General features: G+C 33.4%; 1 protein-coding gene across 6 annotated transcripts in view; it reads right to left on the bottom strand.

The window, feature by feature from the left end:
* The window catches only part of USP45 (ubiquitin specific peptidase 45), a gene marked incomplete at its 5' end in the record, with an annotated part of 50,987 nt that overhangs the window by 5,746 nt on the left and 23,127 nt on the right, over window positions 1–22,114 (bottom strand). For 2 of the 6 annotated variants that reach the window (XM_084227789.1, XM_084227790.1), the window contains 9 exons: window positions 781–878; window positions 2,497–3,169; window positions 4,421–4,564; window positions 4,877–4,933; window positions 5,992–6,083; window positions 8,076–8,157; window positions 15,304–15,391; window positions 18,738–18,868; window positions 22,015–22,107. In XM_084227789.1, coding sequence (XP_084083915.1) covers window positions 781–878; window positions 2,497–3,169; window positions 4,421–4,564; window positions 4,877–4,933; window positions 5,992–6,083; window positions 8,076–8,157; window positions 15,304–15,391; window positions 18,738–18,868; window positions 22,015–22,107 — 1,458 coding nt within the window. Of the gene's footprint in view, window positions 1–780; window positions 879–2,496; window positions 3,170–4,420; window positions 4,565–4,876; window positions 4,934–5,991; window positions 6,084–8,075; window positions 8,158–15,303; window positions 15,392–18,737; window positions 18,869–22,014; window positions 22,108–22,114 lie in introns of those variants that run through there. The other 4 variants (XM_084227792.1, XM_084227793.1, XM_084227791.1 and 1 more) reach the window with 3 other exon arrangements.

Raw genomic sequence — 22,114 nt, 5'->3', positions numbered from 1 at the left:
TAAATAAATCTTTAAAAAAACAAAGTTTATCTGAAAATAGCCTATCATAGAGGAAAGTTCTAAATTTTCATTTCTTCAAACAGAATAATCAGTGCCTTTCCCAAATGATTTGAGATGATTCTTTACCATAACAATAGTTTTAAACTTTACTTATTTTTTTATTTATTGACAATCCTCTTCTTGATTTTACTTACTGACAATTCAGACCATACTGTTTTAGTTATTATAGTTTTATTTTAAAACATATCAGAATTCATTCCTTCTAGCATTTTCAAAAATGTTTTATCAGATGCAAAAAAAAAAAGAAATTCCACTGAGACAAGACATTGGATTAAAGCTACAAATAAGTGGAGAAAAACCTAACACATTAAAAAAAAATTGTGACTCTCCCACTAAGGAGGGGGGGAGGAGCTATTTATAGTCCTTTGTGCATTTAGTTGTAGCCCACAATGTCCAGCCTGCACACTCCTCAGTAGGGTCATGAGAGCGCAGAAAGCTTATATGTGCTTTGCTACTTCCCTCTTCTAAGTGTTCTTAATAAATCATATATTTCATTAACACACATACACATATTTTGGTTTCTACCATCTAAATCTTCAATACACTGAATTAAAGAATTTTAATTACAAAAGTTTTTGTAAACTATGGCCAAAAAAGCAGAAAATTCCGTATCACAGTCTTTAAATTCAATAAGTTACTCTCTAATCGGTGACATTATAAGACAGGTTTCCACAAAACAATTGATGGAAATGACCAAACTGCTACTAAAGGGATTTTTACCTGATGGAATCTTTTTAGATGGAGAATTAGGATAGCTGGAACAGCAGAAATGAGCAACTGCTTCCTCGCATTAGTATAAACCCCTTCTGCTTTTCTTTCTGCATAAAATACATTTATTTATAAAATTCCATTTTACACATTTTCCACAATATAATACAATAAACATTAATATAGAAGCGTCAGACCACATCTTAGAAAATTATAAAAAGGTTAAGTAGACTTTTGGCTACTGGGTACCTCTATTCCATTCCAAAAACTCCACTAAAATGAAAGGGATTTTTTTTTTTAAGGCACATACTTATAAATTTAAAGAATAGGAGGAGGTGACACTTGCAACAAAATTTTGGAAGTAGAAAGCAGATGAACCACTATTGACTTATGTCAATGTTCTCCAGCCAAAGACCACCATAAACATACCTGTAGTTGAGAAAAATGGTCATTAGTCATTACAGTGAAAGGAGATCAAACACCAATGGGACCAAGAAACATTACAGTAAGAGATTGTTAGGACTTGTAACTGAATTTGAACATGGCCAACTGCATATATAATTTGGATGAATATAAGTCGATCTTTCTCCTTTCTTCCATCTAGACATTTCTTTAATTACTAGTGCATTAAGTATGTCTTTATTCTGATACTTTGGTATCTGGAGCCTTGTTGGTGCTGTGGGGATGGGCTCTCCCAAAGCTAAAACTTCCTAGAGATACTAAACAACTCAAATGCATCTTTCAACAAACCTAAAGCCAATACCCTAACCACCACCTTCATACGCTTATATCCTGGTAATATTATACTCTTAGAGTTTATATATTCTAGGCCCCTATGCCACCATTCTACCTCCTTATTTATACTGCGGCCAGACACCAGGCAACTAGAGACACTCCTTGACCCCCAGAACCCACTTTAATTATTTAAAAAAAAAAATCAACCCTAACTCTTCTCACTCTGCCTTGTTCTTTCATTTCTGCAGCAGCCACAATAAAGACTCTTGCCCCAAGTTTCCCCCTCGATCCCTCTGTCTCCTGACCACCCTTGGTGCCTCCCCTTGTAGGCCTGCTTGACATGGGTTAGCATGCTCCCTCTTCTTGGGAATTCTTAAGTCCAAATGTATCTTTTCAGTGGCAGTCCGGTCCTGATCTGTTGGCTTCACAGTCCTGAGTAATAATAAAGGCTACACTTTGAAACAACAAGTCATTAAAAATAGAACATTCTCTCCATTTATTCAAGGTTAGACTACACTGAGATTTCCTTGACCAGTCCCTTTATTCTACTTTGGTCAACTAGACATAGTTATTATATTTCTAGCTTTATAACATACAATTTAAAATCAGCTAACATATCTTATGCTACGATTTTATAGTGGATTGACAGAATTTGTGGAGCACATTAATCTCATTAATCTTGCCAGTGATACAATTTTAAGTTTTAGAAAATTCTCCTAGAAAGATTTCAGAGTGCCCCCTGAAATAAAATTATGTGGATTTATATTTTCAAGGCAGAGATGGATATGTCCTGTTCTTCAATTCATTTCAACAAAAATCTATTGAAAATTTACTCTGCTCAGTATCTTCAGCACTGAGGTACAATATGAATAAGACAACCCCTGCCTCCAAACAGCTCAAGTATGGAGACAGAGTTCTCTGATTCCTCTGTAACCTACTAGTCAGTCTATCTGATAATTCATCAATACAAATAAATGTAAGCTAAATATTTACCTGCAGAACTGGTTTCCTTTTGGTACTTCTGTTTCTTTTCAGTACAATTCTCACAGAGAAGCTTGTTATTCCCCATCAGTAATTCCATAGATGTAAACTGGTAGAGACAGGACTGAATTGAGCATTCTTTAGATGTAGTTACATAGCTCTGAGAAAGGGTCTGAAAAGCATTTTGGGGGCTGTGAGACACCATATGCTTCTCCTCTGAAAAACAGAAATTATTTGGAACACTTAATGGCTGGTTTTCTCTGTCAAAATTTCTATCTCCCATTTCAGCATTGCTCAAATGAAGTTCAGAAATAGCTTCAGCCACTCCCTCATCACCACTGTCATTCTTCTTGATGTGCAGTTGACTTGCTGATGGATGGGGGAGGTGTCCGTTGGTGTGTACACAGCATCCATTACTGCATCGCAGTAACACAGAGTTATTAGAAGCACTTTCAGATTCTGAAGCCTCGCTGTCGGCATCGGCGCTACTTTCCGAGTGACTGGCTTCTTTCTCGCTGCCATCAGTAGGGCTTTCAGTCAGAGTTGTTTCAGCACTCCTGATGCTCACAAACACTGAAGAATCCCCATTCATTTCAGGGTCTTCATTTTTCCGGTATATGACAACAGTTTTATCTTCTCCAGATGACAATTTTTTTACACTTTTTCTGCCATGAATTAGTTGATTCTGTAAGTTGACAGTGTTTTCAGAGAAAAGAATCTTGTGACCTTACTAAAAATAAATGCCAATAAGCCTTAATTAAACATGATATCAATATTATTACTAGTACCTCTGACATCTACTTCCTAAACTGTAAAAATCTACAGTCAATAGAAGATATGCTAACAAATAGTTCTAGTTTAAAAGTAAACCTTTACACAAGAAACAACAATGGTGGCTACCTATCTGCAGAGAAGGGAATGGGACTCTGGAATAGGGCAGTGAGGGAGGCTTTTCAACTGTTAATACACACCAAATCATGCAAAAAATATTTTTTTAATGAAGGAAAAATTCAGATATTTCTTCAAATTTACATGGGATAAACAATAATCAGGTGATGTCCCCAGTGAAATAATGGGTCTAGACAGTGGTCATCGATGACTGGCCATAACACAGAAAGAAAGACATCAAACGTTACGTTCACCTCCTAAACAGAAGTATACGCACCACTTAAAATTTTCTGACCAAAAATTAAATTACTAAACTTGAACCTAATTAGGCCTCTAGATCTAACTGCCTTAGAATAGAAATAAAGGAGAACAAAGGATGCAATAACATTAATATTAGTGCCATGTTCATGGTAACATGGTTATGTTTTTAAAAAGACTATTCTATAAAAACACAAGTGTTGACAAAACTGACCCAAAATCTTTGTAGAGGGTTGCCTTTTAGACAAAAAGTATCCTGTCCTTACAATTTTGAAACCAGAGCTATGGAAGAAGACATATGTACAAGGCTGGGTTTTGAGAATACAATTGAAATAACAGATTTCCTAGTTTAGAATTGTCCTATAAGTAATTTCAGAGTCATATGACAAAATATAATGTAATTATTGAAAAGCCATGTTCACAAAGTACATACAATGTCATAGGAAACACCAAAGATAACATGTAACCCAAAAAACCCAAATACATTCAAATATGGTAGGCCCAGTGGAAAATAATTAAAAATAATTTAAAAACAGAGTATTTAGTTTTTTAGATAAACTGAAGTAAATGACATATTTAGGATTTATTTCAAAGTAATCTGGGATGGAAATGAAGAGAATGTGGGATAGATACAGATAAAACATGATTAGCCATTAATTGATTATTATAAAGTATAGAAAGAGGTATATGGGAATTTATTATTACTATTTTCTCTATTTTTGTATATATTGTTCTCTATTTTTGAATTTTTAAAGTTTATAAAAATAGATATAAATGTACATAGTCTTACCTTATTTTTAGATGAAAAATGCTTCTGGATGGCTCTAGGTTGATGAGTATTTTCTATAGCAACAGTGCCATTGTACTGACCATTATCTGTCTCCTGTGAACTTCTATATTTACTCATCTTTCCCAGAAGTACAGGCTTTGAGACCTATATAGATGCACGTACATAACACAAAACTTCAGCAAATAAATTCTGGATATTATCTACTTTTTACAATTTTGAATTTATTTGAAATATAAATTCCTTAACATTAGCTCACAAAATATAAAGCATAAGGATTTAAATTCCTTAAGAATAAAAACTATACTTTATGCATATATATACAAATCCCAGTATCAAGTACACTGTAGAAGTTCTATTTAATATGTAAAAAATGATGCGTAAATATTTGAATAAATGTTGGAATGCATAAATGATAAATTCCCCTCACAAAAGACTCATTAAGCTTTTTCTCCTTACCCTTTCTTCTATTATAGGAAGCGAAATATCAATGAAAGGATCTTTCACCATAGAGATCTTAAAAAGAAAACATATTGAGAACTTCAGTTAGAATTGTAATATAGACAACGTAGTTTTGTAAAGTCTTAAAAAAAAAATCAAACTTCCCAGGAAACTTAAAATTTTAAGTTTAGAAATGTTCCTAGAACAAATAGTGACTTAACAGGTATAGCAGCACATAACATAAATAAAATATAAAATGTTAAAAAAGCCAGAGAGCTTTTTCGAAGTTTTTTAAGTTTCTTAGGATAATTGTCTTAAAAGATACTCTCTACCTAATAAGAAAGAAATCAACTTCATATTGACACATTCTGTGCTTTGATATGATAGGCTGGAAGAAGATATATAAAACATAATCCTAATTTTATATACTACAGAAGAAAGATACTCCATAATCTGGGACAAGAAAACGAATATAAAGACTTTTATCATTAAAAACTGACAAAAGTTTAGACATTCTCTAAGCATTACACTTTCAGAAACATTCTTCACCAACCAATTGAAAACCTGTAAAAATTTATACATGCTTAAAATTGTTAAAATACAGATGTGATACTTAAAATTACCACTAAGTTCAAAGATGGGTCAAGCCTACTTAAAAAAGAAACCTTCAACAAAGCATAGAAGTGTAAACCTAAAACCAAATGTGATATACCATCCTAAATTATATCACTACATTAAATTATATCTATTGAATTACAGTTTAATGTACTTTAATATACTGACTTTCTTATATATAATGACTAGTATATAATGACTTTCTAATATATAATGACTTTCTTCATAGAAATTTTTTCATTTCAAACAAGAAGTTAACACATTCTATGATATTAAAATAGGTTTAAAGGTATTTCATTAGTTTGTCCAGGGAAAAATAAAACAACACATTTACTTAAAAAATTATAAATTATGTTTAATTACGAGGAGTAAAGGGTATATTTTAAAGACTTTCAAAAACTAATATGCAGTCATCCATCACAAACAAAAATAAAAGACTGTTGACAATTACATGTGAGAGAACACAGTAAAAATGATGTGATTATAATATATTCCACATTGAATTCCAAAATACCTACATTTGCACATTCTTCACACATGACAGTGCTAGTTAATTCACCAATAAAGATCCGATCTATGAAGTTCATTTTCACACCTTCTCTTCCATATGCTGTAAAAATATACTTTTTAAATGCAAAAAATATGTCAATCATCACCTATCAATACCTCATGCTATTTTCTATTGATTCAAAAATATCTGAATAAGGCATAGGTCCAGTACCAAATTTAATGTTATATTTTACTCTATGATGTTATGATGTCTTTTTCCTTCACAATTCTGTGGAGAAACTGTAACTATTAGTGACAATAACCACCAAGAAATAAAATATTCTTTTTTTTATTTTATTTTTATATTCCCTATACAATTGCAACCCCCTTATTTTTAAACTTAAGAGCTAAAAGAGGGGCTTCCCTGGTGGCACAGGGGTTTAAGTCTCAGTGCTATCAAGATATCCTCTGTCTCTGTGAATCCTCTCATACCTTGTAACCTCTGGCCTACACTCCAGTTCTTGTATGCATAAATAAATAAAATAAAATCTTTTTTTAAAAAAGGGCAAAATAGGTAGAGCAATTACCACTTTTCATATTACCCTCAACTCCTCCACTAAATCCTTTAAAACCTCTGTGCCTAACCTAGAAGTTGATGAAGGAATTTGGGACTACAGATGGCAGAACTCTAACAATGGAAACAAAAAGTGTAGTGACAGACAAGCAAACATAACATAATATAAAAAAGTAATGTGAGTAATGACTCAGTTTTTTAAAAGATCAAAATTTTTCTGTTCAGGAAATATTTATAGATCAAAGGAAATTATTAATTGCTTTGAAACAATCTGAGGATGGGAGAAAATAAATGGAACATCATCAACTGAAGTAGTTTAAGTTGGGTGATGGCTACAAGGGTACATGAGGCTTCATCTTAACTATTCTCTCTTACCTTAAGTTTGAAATTTTCCATAGTGAATCATAAGGGGAAAATATATTAACAAAGCTATTCACTACTCATGCAAACTTCTCTTTTATCTTTTTTGGGCCACTTGTTTCAAATTACATACAAAATATTTAAAGCAGTATTTGGAGCACTGGATGACAATGAGACATTATCTAGCTATATTAGCAAACATTATGAAAACATTAGAAATATGCTAAATTAAGACATTTCATTAAGAAAAATTCTACAAAGAACTGAAAACAGAAAAGAGTACAAAACTGGAAAGGGGTAAAGAAAAAGTGGGCTGTTATTCTAAACATGCACTAGATGGCACTATCTCAAAACAAAAGAACAACATACTTGCGAATGTGCATTTTTTAAAAAATTTCGAATCCTTAACTGTAATAAAGTTTTCGAATAGAAAAATCACAATGTATGATTATTTATAAGTTATACATGTCATATGTACATATAAAATCACAAAAATGTTAGAAAAGAGACAATAAAACATTTTAAATGTCTTGTGAGATTGTATGATAAATTCATACAATCACTAGCTAATATCTCAAGGAAAAATGTACATTTAGGATAAGAAAAACTGCTAATAACTGGATATAAAGCTATACTTCAATACTGAAAGATCAGCTTTGACTGGATAGTCATGGCTTTTGCCTCATATTGCAGCTGATAAAAAGTCAACACTGAGAATAAAGTATTTATATATATTTGATTTATTTGTACTCTCATCAATAAATGGTTTCTTTGCAGGAATCTTTGGAATACTTGAGCATTTTGAGTGGTTAAAATGAGATAATATTCATTAATCCACAAAACCAAGCACAAGTCAACTGCAAAATGATATAATATGAACATGAACTTCCCAGGGAGGTTATTACTATCAACCACCTTTCAAGTCTCTCTTAGGACATCTCACATGAGGGCATCTGTGTTAATCTTGATAATAGTTTTATTTTAAAAAATTTGTATGGTTACATTCTAACTGTTTCCTTCTATGCCTTGCTAAGCAATTTTGCAGTGACTAAATACATATCCTCCCTTTAAGGTCACTACTTTAAAGAATTACAAGTTCACATGTTGAGTTCTTTCCCCCCTGAAAAGAAAACTTTTTATATTTCCTTCTAGAAGAAAGTTTTAACAGTGTCAACATACCTTTGACCTTTTTTTTAGTTTCATCATCAGCAGTTTTAGTAGTTGGGTTGTTAAATGCTTTTAGAATGCTGGCTTGTATTCTCTATAAAACAAAGTTAATAGGAATTTATTAAGAGTCTATACTATAATGTATTCTTTCAAAGCAATTATTTTATATTCTTCTGAATAGAATCATGTTTAGTAATAGTTAACTCAAGCCCCATTCTCTTAATAAAATGACTTTCAAACAGGAAGGTCCACTGAATTTTAATTCCCGAGTGTGATTGGGAAATAAAAATGACTGAATTTTTTTTTAATTAAACATGTTCTTTCTTCTAGTTCTAAAATCCCATGTATGAACAATTATCTAATTCTCCCAAATAAGAGTCAGAGTTCCTATGTTTAGGTTCTCTTGGGTTTAAAATATTTTTATCTATCTAAAAAAAGCGAGCAGCCTAGTCTCATTTTTCCTATAGACTTTGAGTGAGTTCTCTCTCCCCCATCTTTCCCTGAAATGATATATCCATTAATGAGGACAAAAAGAAACAACAGACTATATGAAATCTTAATAGCTATTAACAAAAGTTATTAAGCTGGTCACTCTGACCTCTATGTAGATTATTCATACACATATATTGTCTAAAATATAAATTACTGTCCACAGCAAGAAGAATCCTCCAAATCTTTATCATTTTATTTGAATTTACCTGTCAATAATGATCATGTATTAAAGTCTTTAAGCAGTTTTTAATTAATGATGAGCTTGATGCTTCCACATATCTTGCATGTTTTAACAACCTCACAGCAAACTTGCAGAATAAAACTATATATTCCAAAAATAAAGTATTTTTTAACAAATGATCATCTTTTATACTAATTATGCCCCTAATTAGGAGATGAATTTAATCTTCTCTAGTTCCCATTATAATGGTAGAGTAAGGGAAAAGCTTGTCAACAATTATCCTTCAAATGATATATTTTGAAGTAAAATCTTCATCACAGGTTTTCATATGCAAAATCAGAGTTTGACCTGGACTTCCTCTTATGAAAATGACACATAATTCTGTTGTTAAAACATTATCATGTCAAAATGATGTAAAAAATATAGGAATAAATAAAAAATATAGGAATAAATAAAATTTAAAAAAAATTATCATGTCAAAAGAAATTTAACCCAAACTGCAGACTCCCCAGAGAATAACAACACTACATATCAGAGTCCAAAGTATTTCCAATCTACAGACTTAAATATCTGAATCTACTTAAAAGAATAAAAACAAATGTGTTAAGCAGCTGATTCACAAATTTAGAAAAAGAATATCAAAGATGAACAAAGTAGAATGAAAGAATTAATGAAGATAAAACTAGAAACTGAAGAGACTAAATGAATTATAAGCTGATTCTTTGAGCAGTGGAATAAGCTCATCAACTTATAATCAAGATAAGAGAAAAGCATTAACATTACAATGAAGAAAAAGGGAAACCACTACCAAAATTAAAGATATTTTAAGTAATCACATTCAACTCTCACATAATTACATTTGAAAATTTAGAAAAAAAAAACAATTTTCCAGGAAGTTAACCTCAGTAGAGGAAAAAAATCTTCCAGAGGGGTGTGTGTGTGTGTATACATTGCTAAATAGCACTCCTTACAAAGAGCCCTAGGTACCTAATAATTTCATAGATGAATGCCACTAAACCTATGTTTTAGGGCATAAAGTGAAACTTGCAAATTATTTTCATACTGATAACCAAATGCTGACAGAGAGTGCATATAGCACACACCAGTACCACTTATGAAGAAGTTCCAAATAAAATATCAGAAACAAAGTACAGTAGAACATTAAAATAATAGCACAATATGACCAAGATGGTTTTATTCCAGTGAATCAGGAATACTAGGAAATCTAAGAGGACATCATATTAATAGTCATAAGAAGAAAAAATTGTAAGATCAAATCTCTTGTCATCCCTTATTCACTAATGTTATCTGTCATCATAGCAGCATTTTAATGATTTCATTTTACAGAAAAATAAATCTGAGTTATAAAAATTATAAAGGAGATAAAATTATCACAGATGATATGATTTTTCTTGGAAAACCCAAAAGAACCAACTGAAATGTATAACCACTACAAATAATAAGATAATTTAAATAGTGGCGTATACAATGAAGTTAATAGTTTTTATACATATTGACAAAAACCAATTTAAAAATATGAAAGAAAATACCCCACTTGTAATAGCAACTAAAAAAGAAAATATCTAGGAGTGAATTTAAGAAATATATAAGAAATTGCTCATTTAGATGAGGAAAACATTACTGAAAGACACAAAAGAAAACACGATCAAAAGGAAAGACACATCATGTTCTTGGATGGGTATTAAATCATACACAAATATGTACACATGAGTATATAGGTATATGTATGTGTGTACATATATGTATGTGTACATGTGCATGTAATGTATATACATGCATACGTGTATAAATGTATTTTTGTATGAACACACACATAGACACACACAACCAAATGACAGCCTAAACCAACAACATGGTTTACAGACAAAGCAGAGCCAACACCCAACAGAGGCAAAGGGAATTCCAAGAAGCACAGTTAGAAGGAATTCCAGAGAGATGGCCTGTGCCTCAGACTTGGGAGCAAGCAATCCAGATTGGAGCAATGAGACTTATGAGATAAACATACTGTCAACACCAAATCCCCTTTGCCATCATACCATGGTTTAAGTCTGAGAACAGAAAATATGGCAAATGAGCTATTGTTCTTATTCCCCCCACCTTGCCCTGCTATCTTGATCTGCAAAGGATACACATTGCCTCTCAGTTTTTCTGCTTTGACCTATTTCTGAGAGCTCTGAGGCAGGCCATGATGAATTCAGAAGCAAAAATACCTTTTGGGACCAGACAGCTAGTACCTGATCTCTCCTGAGGCTCTGCAAGATACTTTGGTAAGTCTAGCGCAGGACATTAATCACCTGCCCACTGACTTTACAGAAAGAACTCCTGTAAACTCTGGGAACTCCAGATACTCTCTCACCTCATCTTCTTGGAGACTTAATCCATAAAGTTTGTGCTTGCTATCCAGCAAAAGCAAACAATAAATTGTTTAGACATATATAGGTAGCTCTCAAAACTATAGAAAAAGCAGTGGGATTATTTATTTCTGCATAAGTCAAAATAATGGCTACCTCTGATGAGGAAAAAGTGTTTGGGGAAAAAAAAGGAAAAGCTAGTTTCTAAGGTACTGATAACATCCTACTTATATACTTTTTTTTTTTTTACTCTAAGGGTGGTAGAGAGAATGATTGCTATTTCATAAATGACTCTTCTTTATATCATGCTTTCATTTTTTTGTATATTTGTATACATTCTCCTGTATGTATATTTCATAATAAGTTTTAACACCCTCCCCCAACAATTGTTAAACTGAGATTCAAACTGGTCTATGATCAGCATATTAAATTGCCTAAGTACTTAGTATAAGGGTAAATAAAAGTCTCTGTAGCTACTGAAGATAAAAACTTCTAACTCCACTTGGAGACATATAAATGTATTTATACCCTGAATATTGAATATTTTATTAATTCAAACATGACTTTCATTATGATTTAATGAGTCTTTATTAAATTCTGAAATGTAAGACTTGACATCACATTCCTACTCTTAAGAGTAAAAATATGAAATTATTTAAATTATTAATTTTTCAACTATTAGACTTACTTTTTTATTTATGCATCTAGCCATGCATTTATATTTGCCAAACTGTTAATATTCTCTAAAGTGTTAATAGGTATAGGCAATTCACCAAGTTGAATAAAATAAATGAGTGTAGGTCCATCTATAACATCTGTTGTTACAGGTTATGCTTTGAACTATTTTAAGTTTTTAAAAAAAGATACAGACTTTGGTCAGGAAGCTGCTAACAACTGTAGCATATTCATCAATTAGCAGTTTCAAGGATTTCAAATCTATATCTTAAACGTCTTTCAAAATTAAGAAAGCACGAAACATGTAAGTTAGCTGGGATAGTCTACCTTTAAAATAATTCTATTTAATGATGTATTAGATCTCTTTGGGAAGATAATAAAAATTAATTTAGTGACAGCTCAAATTAGAAGGAAATGAGCACAGCAGCACATATTTGTAAGTTGAAAAGATTGCCTATAAAAGTTCTTATGATTTTATTTATTTTGTACATAAAAATGTACAATTTTTGCACAAATAATCCCTTTAGCACTCTATTCAGTAAAAGCATGTTATATTCCTTAGCTAAGACCCATTAATAAAAAGATTTTAATGAAGCATTATTAAAAGAGGTCAGTAGTTTTTAATCATTATTAGAAGATTCTGGTGGCAGACATAATGCTGTAGCCTTTCTTCAATCAAAAAACACACGGCAGTGACAAACTACAACAACAGCACGATTAACAGCTGTGGAGTTCCCAGGATAGACAATACAGCTCCTGCTTGGTTACTCACTGTAACTGACCCCCATGACAGTCCCTGCTTACAAGACTGAATAGATCCAGACTTGACATTTCAATTTTGCCATACCTCAAACAGAGATAGAGAGATAAGAGCTTTAATACAACAAATGTTTCCTGCTGTACTGACTGAGGTTTTAAGATACTGTGCATCCCAATGTACTAGTATGACAAGGCAATAATTTAATATAACAGAAAATCCATCAAGAAATAGAAGTGAAATGGGGGTGGGTGGAGAAAGGAGGAATAGATATTTACTGTTTTATTCATTTTATCAGCCATGTATAAAGAAGCAATTTTTAATTCCACTACATATAAAATACAACTATTTAGTCATAGAGAAAAAAATAATTTTAACAACTAACAGTCTGAATTAACCTTAAATGCATATATCATCTGTAAGCTCAGAAGCACATAATGCATTTACTATTCACAACACAATGACAAAGCATCTCTCCACCTTGTATCTAGCTCCTTCATAAGAATATCAATATACCATAGTTACTGAATTACATTTAAAAGGATTAATTACATTTAACACTTTTCCCAAGTAATGAAAGAATCATGGTTAAATTTTAAATAGCAAACTTAAAACATCAGTATACTGATCACTGATGACCAAGCATTAAAACTAAACTGGATAGGCAGCACTATATAGAATTAGAAAGTTCATCTACTTGGCAGTGAGAACGACTAGACTCTCCATTCTGAGTTAACAGTTTCTATATATATAAATGTGATAAAATACTAGCTTAGGGACATTGTGGTAAGTGTCTCCCAAATTTAGCTAATTATAAATCTTAACTGTTTTTTTAAAACAAACTACACAACATAAGACAATATTATTCTGTCAATTTACCAGTTTATACAAAGTATAACACATTCAAAATAAACTGCAAATCTCTAGTTGCAAACCTAGAAACTAGTTACTATAATTTTTTTAAGAAGCTGTTTATTTTGTTTTATTTTCAGTTCAAATTTTCAACAGAAGTTGCCCATTTAAGGTTATGCCCAATTTATGCAATAAGCATTCACTGAACACAATGTGCAAGGCACATGGGCTACAAAAATAATGCATAGTATCATTCCTGAAAAGATCACAATCTAAGAGATAACAGATAAAGATACAAATCTAAATATAAGGTAGCAGGGTTCATAATCAAAATGTGAAAATAGAGATATGGCAGAAAGAAGTGACACCTTCAAATGCTGATTTAATTAACATGAAAGTCAATAAACAGCCAATCAAGGATAGGATTACAATATACACTGTTAGGTAGTAGGAGGGAGCCATTAACTTATTCTTTCATAAAATTCATAAGGAAACCTGACTCTTCACTGAAAATTGTCCTTTACAGTTAAAGAAACACTGCAATGTTACAATTCAAACAAAGCACAATTTTAAAAATTAAGAATAAAGGGGGTCCGCCTGCTGCATAATATAGTAACAACTACCACAAGCCTAAGAGAACTTCATTTTCACATGGTTGTTTTATTCATATTAACAGAGATTTTGTAATATATTCACTTTGAACAGAAAACAGGATTTCACCTACTCTGACAATTGTACCTGACTACCTACAGTGCTATGTTGAAAAGATTCAATGGCTGATTAAGCAGAGCTTACAATTAGCAATGTCTGCTACTGAGTGAGAAAGAGGGGAAATAGAGAATGTGTGTGCTGTGCATATGACATATTTAGTATTGTGCATTTCTCTGAAAGTTGTATTTGCGTAGGGCCCCACCAGAAAATTGAATTTAACTAACCTAATATTAAAGTCAACAAAACAGGCAATCAATTAAAAAACAAGATACAATAAACACTGGGGAATCCAGTTCATGAGTTATTTCCTCTCTCAGAAAAGTTCCCTGATCCAAGAGGCTGGAATCCTGTCTTTGTATAGACAAGTGACTGATTTGAATGGATTCTAATCCAATAAAGAAAAATGAAATCTCTCTCTCTTTGGAATTTAGAATCGAGATTCATAAATGGCCAGTTTCATTTTGTATATGTGTAATGACAATATGCAAACTATGGTAGCCATGTTCCGCCATCCAGAGAAACAATTCAGTCTGCAAAGAAATGAAAGGAAAATCCACAGAGCCAGGAGAACATGGGAAATGAGAACACTTTCTGAATTCTTAAGAAATTTCCTGTTCCCACAACCCCAGCTATATCTCTTGTGCTGGGTTCTCAGACTACCTTACTTTTTATAGCTAGTTTAAATTGATTTCTGCTATTTATAACTTAAGGGTATTAACTAAGAAAAGGAGAACAGGGTTGTGAAAGGGTTAAAAAAAATAATCATACAGGGCCACCCTGGTGGCACAAGGGATTAAGCACCATACTACGAAGCAATCCACAGCCTCTGCAGCATGAGTTCTATCCCCGGCCGGCCAGGGAGCAACCCACATGGAGCAGCAGACCTCTCCTGTCTCACCCAGTGCTCCCCTCAGCAGTGTACTTCAGTCTATCTGCCTGTTCTGTTCCCCACTCTGTCTCTGGTGAATCCTCTCACCCCCCGCATCTCTGGCCTATACCCCAGCTCTTGTATGCATAATTAAATCAATCTTAAAAAATAAAAAATCTTACAAAAGGTGGGCAGGAAAAAAACAAACAGAATACAGGTGGATAGAACCAAAGGATTTCTCAACCATATATTAAATTATGGTAGAAATTAACCCCTTCAGTTTAGTGCCCTCTTCTTAAAGAGTATATGTTATAAATATAAAGAAACCTCACCTTTGTTTCTTCTGTCCTTACTGCATCCAGCAGATAATGAAGAAGTTCCTGGCTATCCTGTTGTTGTAAACTTTTAAATCCAGGGGCCCTATGATTTAAAAATTAAAAAAGAAAAAAAAAAAGAACAATTATGATTCATTAACAAGACATTACTATTATTTGAAATCACTTTGAAATAACATAGCCAAATACTCCATTTACTCCACTAAGTAGAAAAACAAAATTAATTTTGTTTAATCCTAATTAGGATGAGATTTTTAAGTGTACCAAGAACAATGCCATTATCATTTATTAGGCAGCTATTATATGCAAAGCACAGTGCCAGATTTATATTTATTAAGTCACATAATCCTCAAATAAATTGGCAAGTACTATTTTTCGCCAGCTATCTGAGGGCTAAGAGGAATTATTTAAATAATTTATTTAGGATATAAAGTGAGCAAAAAACAAAACAAAACAAAAAGGCTGAAACACATTACAAACTACTATATTATTTTCCTACCTTAAATAACTAAAAGAAAAGCAAGAGATTATTTACATTAAAATAAAGAACTGTAAATTGATTTCTGTAAATGTACTTCTTATAAGGATTTGACAGATTTCCTGTGTATGTATTAAGTAAAAAGTTTGGGTGCTATTCCTAGAGAACACTGACACAGTACATACTTGGTTAATTTCAGTAACTTTAAAAAATTATATAAATATTTTTGTTTTAAATGTAAACAAGTACTCAATTTAGAAAGAAATTTTTCATCTAAGAAAAGAATTTTGTCAAACTAATACAAAAGAGCATAAATAGCTTATTGTACCACAAGACAAGTTTACAGTGGTCTTATATACACAACAGCACTGTTAGGGAATTCATATTAATATGAACTCTGACTTATACTTCAGAAAACTGAAGAACATGTTAGTGAAGCTGACATAAGTCCAGGTATTTTGATTTTTACTTCCAGTACTTTAAACATTATTACTCATTAAGTCATGATAAACATTCAGTCTAATAATGCACTAATGTGAATCCATGGTGCTAAAAAGCTATCTAACTAGGAATGAATTTAGCCTGTAACAGGAACCATCATTTTGATTACTCACTCTTGCTAAGAGGAGTAACAGCGTGATGTTAAGAGCACTTTTCACTGACTCCCTTGGTGAACTTCTCTTTCCACATGTGGTGTGACCAACAATTAGGTCACAGATAAGAATAAAAACCAAGATGGATACAAGTCCAAACCCTAATTGGGCCTCCACAGATGGAACCCATGAGAGGCAGAAACTGCAAGATACTATAGTGTGTGTGGATGTCAAGGAAGGTCAATGAAATGGAAGAAGACAAGAGGAACCAGAGGAATCCTTCAGAGATCCTCGCCAATCAGTTGGCCAGTAGAAGGGCACACATACACACATGAAGGAAATGACTCCTGAACAGAGGAAAAACTGCCTCTACCATCTCTCTGCTGATAGCTCCATCTCAACTACGTACAAACCATTTACTGCCTTCTAATTCAATGAAGAAAATATAAAATTTAACAAACCTATATATTTTTTTCTTTTGCTTTTTCTTAAGACTAGAGAAAAATGTCATATAATTGAAGCAGGCCCTTGAAGCAGAGCCCCCTAAATTATTAAACCCAGCTCTGCTGAAAGGCATTGGGTGTGATTTGCCTCCAGCCCCACCGAGGCCACCTCTAGCTGACCAGCTCTAGCCCAGGAGCCTGCCCTGACCTCAGTGCAGGTCCAATCTGGGCAGGGGCTAGCCTCTTCCTTTTTATATCAGGCTCCAGGATATTGAAAATGGGCTTGAGAACAAACTAATTTGATTGGAACTTAACCAGCACCAATCAAACATCTGGGATTGGATGCTTCTCCCCACCCCTGACTGCTCCCAGTTCCCAGTGTTCAGTAATAAAGCCCAACTGGTACAACTGCCCCCCACCCTTGGATCCTAGTGTTCAGTTATGCAGATATAGGATTATAAATGCATCAAACTGATAGGAGCTGCCACAGGTGCCATGAACTAAAAGGACCAATCAGGCTTGAAAGGTGGGCACTCTGGAGAGTATATGAGGCAGGCTTCGATCAGTTTAAAAAGGAGGAGAGGTGTTGGAGACTTGAAAGGAGCTTGAAGAGGCAGGAGGAGAGGCAGTCAGGTTTGTCAGGAAGACCTTTACTGAGCTGTCAGTACTGAACCCTGTCCTCTGACACCATGTATGTGCAGACGCAACCATCACCTGCCTCTGACATATCAAGCACCAACCCCTGGTGCTGTTGCTCTTGGTGCTACATGTCTTGGTGTCCAGTGCTGCCTGCACCACACTTCGGATTGCTGTTGCTGAATGCCATGGTGCCCCTTCTTGGAGATCTTTGAGACCTTTAACCTTGGCAAAGACCATCATGTCCTTCAATCTTCAAACCACCGTTACTAACTCTGGTCCTCCCTCTAATACTTTTCTTCTCCCAGCTTCTGTCTCTGCTTTGTAAATACACCCTGCTATTGAACCCTGAGCCCGAGTCATCTCCTTCAACTACAGTTGTAAGCACATGGGTGGGAACCCATCAACCATGACATTTTGGGTCCCCCAGGCTTTGCATGGGGTTACAGCTTAACTTACAGACTCTCCAATGGAAGCAACTTGAGCTACCAATACCTCCAAACTTAAAGGAAAAAAAAAAGATAAAAATTGCCAAATAAATGAAAAGATTCACCCTACTCAAAATATGGAGAACACTAAACATTAACAGGAAATGTAACTTACTAAAGCTGTTACTCTGGGAAATAGGAAAGAACTTTTAAAAATTTCAAGTTGTATGAGGAAAAATGTTTGCACACTCATAAAACAGGAATAGGCTGTCAAAAAAAATAAATTTAGAACAAGAGAGGATATGTGATTTCTTTGGGATGAAGACAAATCAGTCTGTTCAAGATCCAAAATCTCTACTCCAAACATTAAATACAAAGAGAAAACGAAAAAGGCGTAAGTAGGATTCAACAAAGAATTAATTCCAGAAAGCAAAAATAGGATACAAAATAGTAAGGAGAGGAAAAAAAACCAGCCTTGATGGATTCTGGCATGAAAGAGTTCAGTCTTGAAAGGTAAAGAAAACCAAAGCCAGACTTAAGGATGGTTGACCTTACCAAGGACCTGAAAGGAAGTCCTTAGGCAAATCTCGCTACACTTAACACAGACACAGCCTAGAGACCTGCTGTCTGGAGGGCTCGGGTAAGCACAGAGCTGCAACTAAACAAATGTTAGTCCCGTTTCCTGATAGTCTAGGCCACAGAAGCAATAAAACTATTAATAAAGTTAGTAAAACTATTAATATATTATTAAATAATAATTACATTAGTGGTATATTAAATAACATAATATTAAACAATACGTTAATATTTTATAACTCATGATTATTTAGATTAAGAATGTAGATGCACCCACTTCTGACAAAGCTGATTAAAAAGGACTTTAGGAGACAGTGGCCCCTTTTCAGTCTCCTTCATGCTTTGAAGAAACAGGAACAAGGATGAGGTTAAAGGTCCAGGGCTTGAAAGTTCCACCACTAGAGGGTCCTTTAAAAAGAAGATCAACTCAAAGTCAGAAATAAACAATTTTTAAATAAAATAGTATTTAAAATCTAAGAGCTATACTTTATTAGATGACAGATTGTTTCAAGTATATTAAGAAACTTAATCCCCTCATTTATAAAATGGATATATAAAAATGGAAAGAAGGAAAATTGAATTACATTTCTTATCTTGAAAAACACAGGTATTCTAATTCTCTGTCCTTTTCTTAAAAAAACTTCTACTTAAGAGTGAAATCACCGTTATTCAGTTGCTTGTAACTATTCCTTAAATGTGCTCGCCAAAGTTACTCATCTAGTTGATACTGCACATCTTCACAAATAATTATAAATAATATTTACTTGCAAAAATTCCACACCATACATTCCCCAAGTATTTTACTAATAAACAATGTGAGATTATGTCACAAAATTGATACACCATCTCCTTCTGTTGAAGGAGAGAGAAAACGTTTAACAAAAAAAACCAAAATTGTGTGAAGAATCAATGCACTTTATTCTAAAATGTTTTCCACACCATGTGTTGTTTTCTAAAATGTTACCTTCACCAGTAACCCTCTCTTCCTTACAAATAATGAAAAGCAGATTTCAATATAATCTTGGGACATTAGCAAATGTTATGTTCTAAGACAATTATCTAATATATTGTTTCATTACTGTAACATATATACCATACCAACTATCCTTAAAAATATAACACCTAGCTAAAATCACAGAAAGGACAAGCTATAATTACCCAACTTTTAAATGTCAAAAGTGTTTTCCGAAAGGCTAACTGAATTGAAAAGTACCTCAGGGTCAAAAGTACAATCAAAGGCAGTTTCAAAACCCTATCACTCCCAACTAAAGTATTCTTAGACAAAGTTAAGAAACCTTCAGAATTAAATAAAGGAATGACCTTAGTTTTAAAAAGTATGCTTAAACCTTGAAAACAAAAGTAAGGCTTCAGGTGAGAATGCAATATGGATGAACCTCTGTTGACAGGAAGAAGCCAAATAAAAGAGAGCAGATTGTGTGATTTCATTTACATATATTAGAAAAGGTAAAACCAATCTGTCTTATTAGAACCAGGTTAGTGTTTGTCCTTGTGGGACAGGGAGGCAGTGGCTGAAAGGGGCTTCCAGATACTGGTAATGTTGTTTCTTAAGCAAAATGTTGGTTAGTTTCAATTCAATGTGTTCAATTTGTGAAAACTGAACTTATGATGTACATTTCTCTGTAAGTATGTATACATTAATGGTTTTTTGAAAAGTAAGCACTCTGCTGCCATGCATATAGATATCAACAAATTCATTCCAACAACATATAAGAATATATCACAACTAAATGGAGTTTGTTCCAGTAATAAATGATAGGATTTACATTTGAAAATCAGTCCATGTAATTTACCACGCTAACAGAAAATAAAGAAAAACTGAAAATCTCATTAGATGCAGGAAAAGTATTTGACAAAATTCAACATCCATTCATGATAAAACTCTCAGAAAACTAGGAATAGAAGGGAAAGACCTCAATTTTATAAAGAACACCTATGAAAAACCTGTGGTTAACTTCATTCTTAAAAAGAGTGAAAGATTGTTTCTCCTCTAATTTTGGGATTAAGGCAAGGAGGTCTGCTATCATTTCTTTTTGACACGTTACAGAAGGTTCAAGTCACCACAATAAGATAAGGAAAAAAAACACAAATCATATGCAGATTATTAAGGACAAAGTTAATATGGTGATTAAAAAATAATGATCTACACACACTTGTCCTACAGCTTAGTTCAACTCTGTCCTAAATTCCATGACATAAAACTAAAGAGATCTGGGGCCTCCCTGGTGGCAAAAGGGGTTAAGCACTGTACTATGAAGCAACCGCAGCCTCTGCAGCACGAGTTCGATCCCCGGTTGGCCAGGGAACAACCCACATGGCGAAGCAGACCTCCTGCCTCGCCCGTGAATCCCCTCAGCAGTGTATTTCAGTCAGTCTGCCTGTTCTGCTCCCCGCTATGTTTCTGGTGAATCCTCTCACGCCCCCCCCCCCCATACAGCCAGTCTGTACCCCAGCTCTTGTATGCATAAATAAACTAAATCTTTAAAAAAAAAAAAAAACTAAAGATATCCATTATAATATCTAATTGCCATACAGCAATCTTGAGATATAGCTCTAAATGTGATACTTAAACTTAATATCCAATCACATTTAACAGAAATCTTTTCAAATAACTAAGTATTAACTTCCATTTAGTAAAGTAGTCCTTAATATCTCACTGCACTTTTGAAAAGGGCATTGGGATCTACCCTAAAATTTTAAGGGGTGAACAAGCAATAAGTTTATAGATTGCCTTTTTTTTTTAATTTCAAAAGTATCTTATTTAAATTTTTAATTTTTTATTGTGGTAACAATGGTTTCCAGCATTGTACATGATTCAGAGGCACAGGATCACACCTCATCGGTTGCACATAACCACAGCACACCCACCACCAAGGTACCCCTGGTGCTCCCCATAGCCCAGGGGTACCCTCCCTACCTCTATCCTCAATTCCTCAGATAGACTGCCTTTCTAACAACAGAAAAACAACAACAAAAAAAAATATTGTCTTTCAAAACTTTCTACTTGGAAATCTTAGATTTTTTTTCCAAGCCAATCGTATGATTGGGTATCTTGCCAAATCTGATCTATTAGGAAGACTAGAATGAGGGTAAGGCTGTTAATATGTATTTTGCTTTTTATAGTAAAGAAGTAGCAGTATTTGTGATTTTCTAAGTGACAAAGTAATCTTGTTTTTGTCAGTGTTCAGACAAAATTATGAAGTGGCCTTGCTTTGTCTCATTTAATCACTCTGAGGGTTAACTAGTCTAGGTTTGGATTTCTGAGAGATTATCTGAGTAACATGATCTGTTATTGCCAGCCTAACTCAGAATGTCAGAGGTGACTTTTTTTATTTTTTTTTCTTTTCTGTTCTCACTAACTTAAAAACCTATTATTAGAGTAGGTTCCAGAAAACCTTCAGATGCTATTAAAATTAAATGTACCTTTAGAGAACAAAAAATGATCTACTTATGTAAACTAAGAAAACAGGAATGACAGATACTAGCAGCATCAGTGGTTCATCTGAAAAGAGATATTAGTTAGTTACACTTCTTACCAACTGACAATCTGAAGGAAATATCTTGAATTTTGTGCCATTTTCTTTGATCTCATTAATCAGTTCAGTAAGAATGTAAGACTGTGCCAAGTTCTAAAAG

Source organism: Talpa europaea, assembly GCF_964194135.1.
Source record: "Talpa europaea genome assembly, chromosome: 2".
NCBI lineage: Eukaryota > Metazoa > Chordata > Mammalia > Eulipotyphla > Talpidae > Talpa > Talpa europaea.
The sequence above is the reverse complement of the archived record's forward strand: the minus strand, read 5'-3'. Positions and strand labels throughout refer to the sequence as shown.